General features: G+C 52.1%; 1 protein-coding gene across 3 annotated transcripts in view; it reads right to left on the minus strand.

Annotated features, from left to right (window-relative positions):
• Positions 1-5,863: 5,863 nt before the first annotated feature.
• Positions 5,864-12,897, minus strand: part of LOC117968842 (probable splicing factor YJU2B) — an 8,761-nt gene continuing 1,727 nt past the window's right edge. For 2 of the 3 annotated variants that reach the window (XM_059006943.1, XM_059006942.1), the window contains exons 3-13: positions 12,717-12,770; positions 12,241-12,323; positions 11,860-11,915; positions 11,127-11,187; positions 10,508-10,650; positions 9,516-9,688; positions 9,283-9,421; positions 7,380-8,935; positions 6,956-7,037; positions 6,332-6,701; positions 5,864-6,100 (exon numbers count right to left, since the gene is read on the minus strand). In XM_059006943.1, the coding sequence (XP_058862926.1) occupies positions 8,475-8,935; positions 9,283-9,421; positions 9,516-9,688; positions 10,508-10,650; positions 11,127-11,187; positions 11,860-11,915; positions 12,241-12,323; positions 12,717-12,770 (1,170 nt within the window). In that variant the 3' untranslated portion in view covers positions 5,864-6,100; positions 6,332-6,701; positions 6,956-7,037; positions 7,380-8,474. The remainder of the gene's footprint in view (positions 6,101-6,331; positions 6,702-6,955; positions 7,038-7,379; positions 8,936-9,282; positions 9,422-9,515; positions 9,689-10,507; positions 10,651-11,126; positions 11,188-11,859; positions 11,916-12,240; positions 12,324-12,716; positions 12,771-12,897) is intronic. The other variant, XM_059006944.1, reaches the window with a different exon arrangement.

The following is a 12,897-nucleotide window of genomic DNA, read 5'->3' on the forward strand; positions in this document are numbered from 1 at the left end:
TTTCACCCGAGTCTCTCCCATCCCAAACCAGCGCCCCATCCTTTCACCCGAGTCTCTCCTCTCCCAAACCAGCACCCCATCCTTTCACCCGAGTCTCTCCTCTCCCAAACCAGCGCCCCATCCTTTCACCCGAGTCTCTCCCATCCCAAACCAGCACCCCATCCTTTCACCCGAGTCTCGTCTCTCCCATCCCAAACCAGCACCCCATCCTTTCACCCGAGTCTCTCCTCTCCCATCCCAAACCAGCGCCCCATCCTTTCACCCGAGTCTCTCCCATCCCAAACCAGCACCCCATCCTTTCACCCGAGTCTCTCCCATCCCAAACCAGCGCCCCATCCTTTCACCCGAGTCTCTCCTCTCCCAAACCAGCACCCCATCCTTTCACCCGAGTCTCTCCCATCCCAAACCAGCACCCCATCCTTTCACCCGAGTCTCTCCCATCCCAAACCAGCACCCCATCCTTTCACCCGAGTCTCTCACATCTCTAAACCAGCGCCCCATCCTTTCACCAGAGTCTCTCCTCTCCCATCCCAAACCAGCACCCCATCCTTTCACCCGAGTCTCTCCCATCCCAAACCAGCACCCCATCCTTTCACCCGAGTCTCTCACATCTCTAAACCAGCGCCCCATCCTTTCACCCGAGTCTCTCCCATCCCAAACCAGCGCCCCATCCTTTCACCCGAGTCTCTCCTCTCCCATCCCAAACCAGCACCCCATCCTTTCACCCGAGTCTCTCCCATCCCAAACCAGCACCCCATCCTTTCACCCGAGTCTCTCCCATCCCAAACCAGCGCCCCATCCTTTCACCCAAGTCTCTCCCATCCCAAACCAGCACCCCATCCTTTCACCCGAGTCTCTCCCATCCCAAACCAGCGCCCCATCCTTTCACCCGAGTCTCTCCTCTCCCATCCCAAACCAGCACCCCATCCTTTCACCCGAGTCTCTCCCATCCCAAACCAGCACCCCATCCTTTCACCCGAGTCTCTCCCATCCCAAACCAGCACCCCATCCTTTCACCCGAGTCTCTCCTCTCCCAAACCAGCACCCCATCCTTTCACCCGAGTCTCTCCCATCCCAAACCAGCACCCCATCCTTTCACCCGAGTCTCTCCCATCCCAAACCAGCGCCCCATCCTTTCACCCGAGTCTCTCCCATCCCAAACCAGCGCCCCATCCTTTCACCCGAGTCTCGAGTCCCAAAGGAAGCAGGTTGAGACGGGGGGGGGGGGGGGGGGGGCATGGGTTGTCACAGAGGTGCTCTCTGAGACTGAAGCCTCATTGTCTCTGAGATCTACCAGAGAGAAAAAAGAGTTACAACACAGGACAGTGAAGACAAACACACACACACACACACACCAGGGCGAGTGCTGGGTTCACAACCCCCTTGATCGCTCCTGTGTAACTGAGCCAGGTGTAGTGTCCTATCTGGGCTGGTCTTTATTTGATCGTGTTCCTTACAATGCAGCGTCTCCTCTCTCCCCTATAGAGTCACACACACACTCTTTACAATGCACGCTGTGTGCAGAGCGTCTCCTCTATAGAGTCACACACACTCTCTACAATGCACGCTGTGTGCGGAGCGTCTCCCCTATAGAGTCACACACACTCTTTACAATGCACGCTGTGTGCAGAGCGTCTCCTCTATAGAGTCACACACACTCTCTTTACAATGCACGCTGTGTGCGGAGCGTCTCCTCTATAGAGTCACACACACTCTCTTTACAATGCACGCTGTGTGCGGAGCGTCTCCTCTATAGAGTCACACACACTCTCTTTACAATGCACGCTGTGTGCGGAGCGTCTCCTCTATAGAGTCACACACTCTCTCTTTACAATGCACGCTGTGTGCGGAGCGTCTCCCCTATAGAGTCACACACACTCTCTTTACAATGCACGCTGTGTGCAGAGCGTCTCCTCTATAGAGTCACACACACTCTCTTTACAATGCACGCTGTGTGCGGAGCGTCTCCTCTATAGAGTCACACACTCTCTTTACAATGCACGCTGTGTGCGGAGCGTCTCCTCTATAGAGTCACACACACTCTCTTTACAATGCACGCTGTGTGCGGAGCGTCTCCTCTATAGAGTCACACACACTCTCTTTACAATGCACGCTGTGTGCGGAGCGTCTCCTCTATAGAGTCACACACACTCTCTTTACAATGCACGCTGTGTGCGGAGCGTCTCCTCTATAGAGTCACACACTCTCTTTACAATGCACGCTGTGTGCGGAGCGTCTCCTCTATAGAGTCACACACACTCTCTTTACAATGCACGCTGTGTGCGGAGCGTCTCCTCTATAGAGTCACACACTCTCTTTACAATGCACGCTGTGTGCGGAGCGTCTCCTCTATAGAGTCACACACTCTCTTTACAATGCACGCTGTGTGCGGAGCGTCTCCTCTATAGAGTCACACACACTCTCTTTACAATGCACGCTGTGTGCGGAGCGTCTCCTCTATAGAGTCACACACACTCTCTTTACAATGCACGCTGTGTGCGGAGCGTCTCCTCTATAGAGTCACACACACTCTCTTTACAATGCACGCTGTGTGCGGAGCGTCTCCTCTATAGAGTCACACACACACTCTTTACAATGCACGCTGTGTGCGGAGCGTCTCCTCTATAGAGTCACACACACCCTTTACAATGCACGCTGTGTGCAGAGCGTCTCCTCTATAGAGTCACACACACTCTTTACAATGCACGCTGTGTGCGGAGCGTCTCCCCTATAGAGTCACACACACTCTCTTTACAATGCACGCTGTGTGCGGAGCGTCTCCTCTATAGAGTCACACACACTCTCTACAATGCACGCTGTGTGTGGAGCGTCTCCTCTATAGAGTCACACACACTCTCTTTACAATGCACGCTGTGTGCGGAGCGTCTCCTCTATAGAGTCACACACACTCTCTTTACAATGCACGCTGTGTGCGGAGCGTCTCCCCTATAGAGTCACACACACACTCTTTACAATGCACGCTGTGTGCGGAGCGTCTCCTCTATAGAGTCACACACACTCTCTTTACAATGCACGCTGTGTGCGGAGCGTCTCCTCTATAGAGTCACACACACTCTCTTTACAATGCACGCTGTGTGCGGAGCGTCTCCTCTATAGAGTCACACACACTCTCTTTACAATGCACGCTGTGTGCGGAGCGTCTCCCCTATAGAGTCACACACTCTCTCTTTACAATGCACGCTGTGTGCGGAGCGTCTCCTCTATAGAGTCACACACACTCTCTTTACAATGCACGCTGTGTGCAGAGCGTCTCCTCTATAGAGTCACACACACTCTCTTTACAATGCACGCTGTGTGCGGAGCGTCTCCTCTATAGAGTCACACACACACTCTTTACAATGCACGCTGTGTGCGGAGCGTCTCCTCTATAGAGTCACACACACTCTTTACAATGCACGCTGTGTGCGGAGCGTCTCCCCTATAGAGTCACACACACTCTCTTTACAATGCACGCTGTGTGCGGAGCGTCTCCCCTATAGAGTCACACACACTCTCTTTACAATGCACGCTGTGTGCGGAGCGTCTCCCCTATAGAGTCACACACACTCTCTCTTTACAATGCACGCTGTGTGCGGAGCGTCTCCTCTATAGAGTCACACACTCTCTCTTTACAATGCACGCTGTGTGCGGAGCGTCTCCTCTATAGAGTCACACACACTCTCTTTACAATGCACGCTGTGTGCAGAGCGTCTCCTCTATAGAGTCACACACACTCTCTTTACAATGCACGCTGTGTGCGGAGCGTCTCCTCTATAGAGTCACACACTCTCTTTACAATGCACGCTGTGTGCGGAGCGTCTCCTCTATAGAGTCACACACACTCTCTTTACAATGCACGCTGTGTGCGGAGCGTCTCCTCTATAGAGTCACACACACTCTCTTTACAATGCACGCTGTGTGCGGAGCGTCTCCTCTATAGAGTCACACACACACTCTTTACAATGCACGCTGTGTGCGGAGCGTCTCCTCTATAGAGTCACACACACTCTCTTTACAATGCACGCTGTGTGCGGAGCGTCTCCTCTATAGAGTCACACACACTCTTTACAATGCACGCTGTGTGCGGAGCGTCTCCTCTATAGAGTCACACACACTCTCTTTACAATGCACGCTGTGTGTGGAGCGTCTCCTCTATAGAGTCACACACACTCTTTACAATGCTTCACAGGACATTTACAGATCATGAGGAAGGGGACTGGAATTGCCAGTTGGTGTTTTATCAGGAATGAGCTGCAGTCCACTCAGTTCACGCACACGCAGCTGCACTCTTACAATGTGCCACGCGTGTTTGTATTCTTCATTTTGCAATGCAAGTTATTACATTCGTTGTATGTGGTGTGATTGTTAAATTGAGCGTGTTTATACAACACACAGGACACATTTCAAACGGGTGCGTCTTACTGAAGCAGCATCAGTCACAGTTATATATACAGATTTACAGTTCGGTCCTTTTTCTGTTGTGGTTTTTTTTCTAAGGAACGAGAGCCGCTGTGTTTGCTGAAGTCTGGCGCGATCGGATTGTGGAGCCTCCAGTGACGTCACGGTGAGTCTTGTTTTTTTTCATCCAGTGACCTGCAGAGGGCGCTGTACTCTCAAATGCAATGCTCGTATTGAGTTAAGGGATGTTTGTAAATTAAAATGCGCGTGTTTGTGTAATCTCTTTGAAACACGCCGCTGCGCTGCGCTCTCACACACTATACCGTGTTTGCTGCGTTGCCAGCAGCAGCAGCAGTCTTTGCGGGACGTGGCTTGTGTTCTCAAGACGTTTCTTTCCTCGGGGTGAGTGTCCGGACCCCGTACTGGTGTAATGCGAGGCGCTGTAGCGCAGAGCGGCTGCTGTGTGTGTGATCGCTGTGTTGCAAGCCGTTTCACTGCCTCCTGTGCAGCAGGACTCGTGTCTGAGACTCGCCTCCGTTGCTCTTGCGTGTCACTAACGCGTTTTCTTGTTTTTAGGTGAAGCCCGGTGACGGAGCCAGCAGGGTGAGACTGTGCTTCCCGTGGAGACGCGACCCTCCCGGCAGCAGCAGCGCATTGAATCGCTCGCTGCTGTTTCTGCAAGTCGCTTGTGGTTCTTTCAGCAGGACTGTCGTTGTGTGAACGTGTTCTTGTGGTTGATTCCGCTGCAGTGCCCGTGTTTGCTGTGCATTGTGTTTTTGATACTCTCTGTTATTGGATTCTGTCCTGCATGTTATTAAAGTTCACCCCCTGTGTATCCGCTGCCTCGCCTCCTTCATTCCTTAGCGTGACTGGCCGGGCAGTCTCTGACAAACCATGCGATCGCGGTTTCCTGTGAGGGGAGTCGCTATCACATGGTGTGTTGGGCACTGCAGATGCGGGTCCTGCTTTCACAGAGCCACATTTTCCCGCCAAAATACTTAAAGGCATTTGGAGGAGCCAAACATGGCTCCTTTTCTATACCGCAGTGTGAATTTTTGGCCGCTAGGGTACATAATCCACACTGTGGTCTAAGGAAGCCGCAATCAGATGGTTTGTCAGAGACTGACTGTGCGGGACATATTGGCAGCAGTGTGGAGTAGTGGTCAAGACTCTTGACCAGAGGGTTCAATCCCCGGTGGGGACACTGCTGCTGTACCCTTGAGCAAGGTACTTTACCTAGATTGCTCCAGTAAAAATCCAACTGTATAAATGGGTAATTGTATGTAAAAATAATGAGATATCTTGTAACAATTGTAAGTCGCCCTGGATAAGGACGTCTGCTAATAATTTCTTTCTTATTATTATATTCACCTGCCAAAAAACACACCTCTTTACGGGGGGGGGGGGGGGGGGTCGAGACAAGAGCTGCAGACAACTTGAATAGAAAGCTGGAAATGAAAACATGCCAAAAAATAATCGATATACAATCTTTATTTGCAAAGTCAAACACTGGTCACAATCACCATAGCAACACACACAATCCTGCAGAAACACTCCGAGGCACGGCTGGGCTTTGAGATGAGCAACGACTCGACAAAAACAAAACCAGCCCGGGAATCCAGCTGCGTGTTCCGACCCCGAGACTCCAGAAGCGGACAGAGGCAGGAGCGTCACCGGCGCTGCAGAACCGCGCGTGTCTATCCTGAAACAAGAGCAAAAATAAAACATCACACAGCTGTCAAAGTGACGCACAAGCGAGCAAACAGGTCAACACAAACACTGACCACGTCTGCTGCACGTCACTGTGTTTCAGTGTTACAGTTACAGCGCCAGATCGTGCACGCCACACGGCTGTCGGGCCCCGTCGACTTTCAAGCGTTTAGCGAGAGCACACCGTGAAGCAGATTACAACAAAATAACATCTCTCTCTTACCATGACAACATCGAGAGGGGCTCGCAGATCGATCCCGGGTCGGCGTGCACTCAGACGGGCAGCGGTGATGAGGATGAGGAGGACGCATCTCGGCACTGAAAGACACACACAGACTCGACAGCGATGCTAGTTCACACAGTCTCTGTGCAGCGGGGTGTGTAACTTTAATCGTGAATCCTCGTTGAACGGGCAGTCCGTTTATATTTTTAAAGTCGCGTCATTTCTACCCAGACTCTCCAGTTACATCGTATCCAGTCCATCGGTAAAAGCAATCCGCTTTGAGTATCGTTATCATTTACTTCCCTGGACTGCGTGGATTCGACCGCACCTCACCGTCCTCTCTGCAGAATACACAGCGCCTCGCGTGTTCCTTCGAGACATCGAGAGAGGGAGAGAACAAGCTGGACCAATTAATAACAATCATCTTATTAGTATCAATAATCATGACTGCGGTTGCTTCATCTAATAAGATGCACCCGTTTGAAATGTGTGTCCCGCGCGTTTCTCCATCTGTTTCTGTTCCTATTCCTTAGAGAATAGTATTAATATTATTATTATTATTATTAATATGATTGCACATCAATATCACACAACTAGAATGGAATAGATCATTCTGTGCCTTACCGAGACTCTGAATCCTTCTCCTCCTGTGTGTGAATCACGCCAAGGCTGCACACCAAAAGAAACAGGGAATCTGGGATTTTACCTGAAAAAAACACACACCACAAAATCACAAGAGTTACACCACGAGGAGATTATATATCTATTTGTATCTGCAGCGTTTCCTGGTTTGTTTTGCGCAGTTAATGCCACTTCAATTAAAAAGCGGGCCCCTGACTCTTAGACCCACATTTCCAATGACATCGTACATAAACAACGCATAATCATTTAAACCGAGATAAAGTGTGGCTGACCAAGCCATCGAGTCAATCTCCGTCGTGTGTAGAATATGCAAAGACCAGCTGACCACATGCATGCTCTCTCTGCACCCTCCCAACCGAAACAAACACATTAAAAACCACGAGAAAGTTACGGAGCTCAAACTCACCGTGTTACCCCGGCCGCCATCTTTCCGATCTACCTGCGCGGGGCGTGGTCACCTGTGGATGTGCACTTGGGAGGGGGCGTGGTCACCTGTGGAGGTGTACTTGGGAGGGGCGTGGTCACCTGTGGAGGTGTACTTGGGAGGGGCGTGGTCACCTGTGGAGGTGTACTTGGGAGGGGGCGTGGTCACCCGTGGAGGTGTACTTGGGAGGGGCGTGGTCACCTGTGGAGGTGTACTTGGGAGGGGCGTGGTCACCTGTGGAGGTGTACTTGGGAGGGGCGTGGTCACCTGTGGAGGTGTACTTGGGAGGGGCGTGGTCACCTGTGGAGGTGTACTTGGGAGGGGCGTGGTCACCTGTGGAGGTGTACTTGGGAGGGGCGTGGTCACCTGTGGAGGTTTTAAAATATCTGTTTAAGCACGACAAGGACTTGGCCTGTGTCTTCATAAGGTAGGTTTTGTCAGACTTTCCTTCCTTGTGGAGACTTTTTTGACCCAGCAAGCGCTATAAACCTGCCCACACACCCACGAACACTGACAAATACACTCTAGACACTGACACACGCACACACTCTCATTTAGAGGAATCAGACCGACCCTAAGCATTGTTAACCTTTGTATTATGAAGTTGCAACAAGATTAGATTTTAGTCATTCATGTTGTCAACCTAATTAATTCCACCAGAGGGCGCTAATACCCCCGCATCACGATTCCACGCCTTCAGCTGATCAGAAATGATCGCGTCTCAAACATTTCCAGCGGCTGTACAGCGTGGGAGCAGCCCGCGGTGCTCCTGGCCTCCTTGCTGGATTATCAGTGAAGAACACAAAGTGTTCTGCTAGTCACACCTTCACGGTGTCGTCACAGCCTCTGTATATTGACCTGGTTTCTAACTGGTTTACGTGAATCTGTTTCTCTCGTTTTGAGATGAAATAACTGCCACAAAGCAGAGCTTCCCGTTTCAATGATTTATTCCTCATATTTACCAAACCCAGATGCAAATAACACATTGTTCTGCTGTTGTTGTGAAGTCTCCGAGATGCTCAGTTTATTTGGACAGGCAGACAGTCCAGTTCACTGTCCCCTCCTCAGTCTCCTCTCTCAGGACTCTGACTCGGAGCTGGAGCCCCAGTAGTCTGCCACCAGAGAGGTGAGGGGGAGGGCGGTGCACGGCTCAGCCTCTCCCGCAAAACAGCCCCCTGCCTGGGTCTCTGCACTGGGGGTCTGTGCCTGTGCGCTGTCGAATGGGGTTCCCCCACCCCCCGGTGCGTCGGTGATATCATTCCCCCGAGGTGTGTCGCTCTCTCTGACCCCCAGGGATGCCTCTGGTTCCTGTGCAGCGGTGATATCGCTCCCTGCTGATCTCCTGCGCACGATCCCCAGTCCCTTGCTGACAGGCAGCACTGTGGAGCAGCTCGGGGAGCCCAGCGAGGGGGCCGAGGTGGAGCCCAGGGTCAGCCCCAGTCTCTTCAGGGTGTCCGAGGCTCGGTCTGCGACGGGGGAAGGAAACCAGGAGCGAGCCGAGATCTCTCTCCGCTTCAACCGCTGCCTGTCCTCGTACGCTGAGGGGGAGAGACAGACAGACACAGTGAGGGACACGCAGACACAGCGAGGGACACGCAGACACGGCGAGGGACACGCAGACACAGCGAGGGACACGCAGACACGGCGAGGGACACGCAGACACAGCGAGGGACACACAGACACGGCGAGGGACACACAGACACGACGAGGGACACACAGACACGACGAGGGACACGCAGACACAGCGAGGGACACACAGACATAGCGAGGGACACACAGACACAGCGAGGGACACACAGTGAGCAGTGTGTGTCAGGGTGCAGGGTGTCAGGGGGTGTCAGGGGGTGTCAGGGGGGTTCAGGGGATACAGATTTCAGAGACTCACAGTCTGCGCTGTGCAGGGTGAGCAGGCTGGCCAGTCTCTTGTCATCCTCAGTCTCTTTCACCAGCGGGATGGACAGGCAGGCTTTACTGAGCAGAGCCCCGTCCCTCTCACTCTCCTCCTTTATCACCTTCTTCTCATCCTGACAGAGAGAGAGAGAGAGAGAGAGAGATGGAGTGAGCACACGTGCATGTCCGTTGGTACTGTGGCTCGTCACAGCGTCCTCTCCCCCTCACCCTGAACTTCCTGCGCAGAGCGCTGTTCAGCTGGAAGTCGTCTCTCCAGGCCTCCTGCTTCTCCTGGATGTGTGAGAGGGAGGGGAGGGCACGCTGCAGCTTCCCCCGGTCCTGAGAGCCGTGCTCCAGCTTGAACATGGGGTCTGTCTCCAGCTTCTCCTTCTCACTGTGCTCTGAGAGAGAGGGGGACGAGGGGTCAGTGCTGTACCTGTGGTCAGTATCTGCTCGTTGTCCCTCTCTGTGTGTGTGTGTGTGTGTGTGTCGGAGGGGTCAGTGTTGTACCTGTGGTCAGTATCTGCTTGTTGTTCCTCTCTGTGTGTGTGTGTGTGTGTGGGTCGGAGGGGTCAGTGCTGTACCTGTGGTCAGTATCTGCTCGTTGTTCCTCTCTGTGTGTGTGTGTGTGTGTCGGAGGGGTCAGTGCTGTACCTGTGGTCAGTATCTGCTCGTTGTCCCTCTCCGTGTGTGTGTGTGTGTGTGTGTCGGGTCGGAGGGGTCAGTGCTGTACCTGTGGTCAGTATCTGCTCGTTGTTCCTCTCTGTGTGTGTCGGAGGGGTCAGTGCTGTACCTGTGGTCAGTATCTGCTCGTTGTTCCTCTCTGTGTGTGTGTGTGTGTCGAAGGGGTCAGTGCTGTACCTGTGGTCAGTATCTGCTCCTTGTTCCTCTCTGTGTGTGTGTGTCGGGTCGGAGGGGTCAGTGCTGTACCTGTGGTCAGTATCTGCTCGTTGTTCCTCTGTGTGTGTGTGTGTGTCGGGTCGGAGGGGTCAGTGCTGTACCTGTGGTCAGTATCTGCTCGTTGTTCCTCTCTGCTTGTGTGTGTGTGTGGGTCGGAAGGGTCAGTGCTGTACCTGTGGTCAGTATCTGCTCGTTGTTCCTCTCTGTGTGTATGTGTGTGTGTCGGGTCGGAGGGGTCAGTGCTGTACCTGTGGTCAGTATCTGCTTGTTGTTCCTCTGTGTGTGTGTGTGTGTGTGTGTCGGAGGGGTCAGTGCTGTACCTGTGGTCAGTATCTGCTCGTTGTCCTTCATGTCCCAGCGCTCCTCCTTGCGTTGCGCTCCGCTCACGATGACGTAGTCGCAGCTCGCCGGGTCGGTCTGCATCTCGATGTAATTCACACACAGGTGGCACTTCATCCGGAACCTGCGACAGAGGAGTGAGAGAGAGTGAGAGAGAGAAATTGACAAAGGAGTTAGAGCAGTGAGACAGAGTGAGAGACAGAGGAGTGAGAAACAGAGGAGAGAGAGAGAGAGGGGAGTGACAGAGAGTGAGAGACAGAGGAATGAGAAAGAAGAGTGAGGAGTGAGATAGAGAGAGAGAAAGGAGTGAAAGAGAGGAGAGAAAGAGAGGAGTGAGAGAGAGTGTGAGAGGAGTGAGAGAGTAGTGAGAGAGAGCCGTGCTCCTCTGTAGATCGGGGTTGTGTAGTAATGTGCAGTGCCGTGCTCCTCTGTAGATCGGGGTTGTGTAGTAATGTGCAGTGCCGTGCTCCTCTGTAGATCGGGGTTGTGTAGTAATGTGCAGTGTTGTGCTCACCTGTAGATCAGGGTTGTGTAGTAATGTGCAGTGTTGTGCTCACCTGTAGATCGGGGTTGTGTAGTAATGTGCAGTGTTGTGCTCACCTGTAGATCGGGGTTGTGTAGTAATTCCCCACCTTCTTTTTCTCAGCATTGTAACGGACGCCTGCAACAAACAAACACACACAGTCCAGTAAGAGAATCACACTGCAGCAGGAAAACAAACAAACAAACAGGGAAACGTGACGTCACACAGAAACCATCTGGACCTGGACAGCTAAACCAATACTGACCAATAAACAAGCTTTACCACACCTCTCTGTGCTTTACAATGCTTCCCTATGCTTTACCAGACCTCTCTGTGCTTTACAATGCTTCCCTATGCTTTACGAGACCTCTCTGTGCTTTACAATGCTTCCCTATGCTTTACCAGACCTCTCTGTGCTTTACAAGACCTCTCTGTGCTTTACAATGCTTCCCTATGCTTTACCAGACCTCTCTGTGCTTCACAATGCTTCCCAATGCTTTACCAGACCTCTCTGTGCTTTTCAATGCTTCCCTATGCTTTCCCAGACCTCTCTGTGCTTTACAATGCTTCCCTATGCTTTACCAGACCTCTCTGTGCTTTACAATGCTTCCCTATGCTTTACCACACCTCTCTGTGCTTTACAATGCTTCCCTATGCTTTACCATACCTCTCTGTGCTTTACAATGCTTCCCTATGCTTTACCATACCTCTCTGTGCTTTACAATACCTCTCTGTGCTTTACAATGCTTCCCTATGCTCTATCACACTGTGCTGTGCTGTGACTGAGGGACACACAAGAGAGCTGCTCACCCATCCCGATGTGATTCTTGCAGCCGTCACACCAGATATTGTAGGGCATCTCGAACCTGGGGGCGAAGGGGAGGTTCTGCTTAATGTGAAAACCAATGAGAAACACTGACAGAGCTACGAGTACTGAACTGTGTTTCACTGGAACTGTTTATGGTGGTTTAAATGGTGAGGGAGTGAGAGAGTGAAAGAGTGAGGGGTTGAAGGAGTGAGAGAGTGAGCAGTGAGAGTGAGGCGGTGAGACAGGTGTGAGAGAGTGAGGGGGTGAGAGAGTGAAGGGGTGAGAGTGAGGTGTGAGTGATTGAAGGAGTGAGAGTGAGGTGTGAGAGAGTGAAGGGGTGAGAGAGTGAGATAATGAGAGTGAGGTGTGACAGAGTGACTCACCGGATGATGAGGATGCCCTGGGACAGTTTGCGCGCCCTCTCTCTGAGGGGGTGACTCTTCCTGTATCCATTGAGAGAGCCATGCTGGAACACAGACAGAGACACTGAGAGACACGCAGAGACACCGAGACACACTGAGAGACAAGCAGAGACACTGAGAGACACGCAGAGACACCGAGACACACTGAGAGACACGCAGAGACACAGAGAGACACACTGAGAGACACGCAGAGACACAGAGAGACACGCAGAGACACAGAGACACACAGACACACTGCCTGTGACCAGGATAACAGAAACTGGAATTATTTTTTCTTTGTGCTTTTTGTTTTGTAATGATTATTTTTCTGCTTGTTTGAATGTTTGATCTGGTCTCTGATTTTAGACGGTGTTATTTCTTGCCAGGACCCCCTTGGAAGCGAGACGGATCTCTCAAGGGCTCCATCCTGGTTCAAGGAGTCCGTGTGAGAAGCTCACCTTGGCGGGGTCGAAGTCTGGAGGGTAGTACTTGTTCACTCCTTTCCGTTCACCCTGTGGGGAGAGACACACACACACAGTTACTGTTTCACAATCGCACTGTGCTGCTGCTGCTGCTGCTTCACACACACACCAAATCATCTGCTCTGTTACCATGTACCAGGGGGTTATACTTCAATCA

The sequence above is a fragment of the Acipenser ruthenus genome, chromosome 34, assembly GCF_902713425.1.
Source record: "Acipenser ruthenus chromosome 34, fAciRut3.2 maternal haplotype, whole genome shotgun sequence".
Lineage (NCBI taxonomy): Eukaryota > Metazoa > Chordata > Actinopteri > Acipenseriformes > Acipenseridae > Acipenser > Acipenser ruthenus.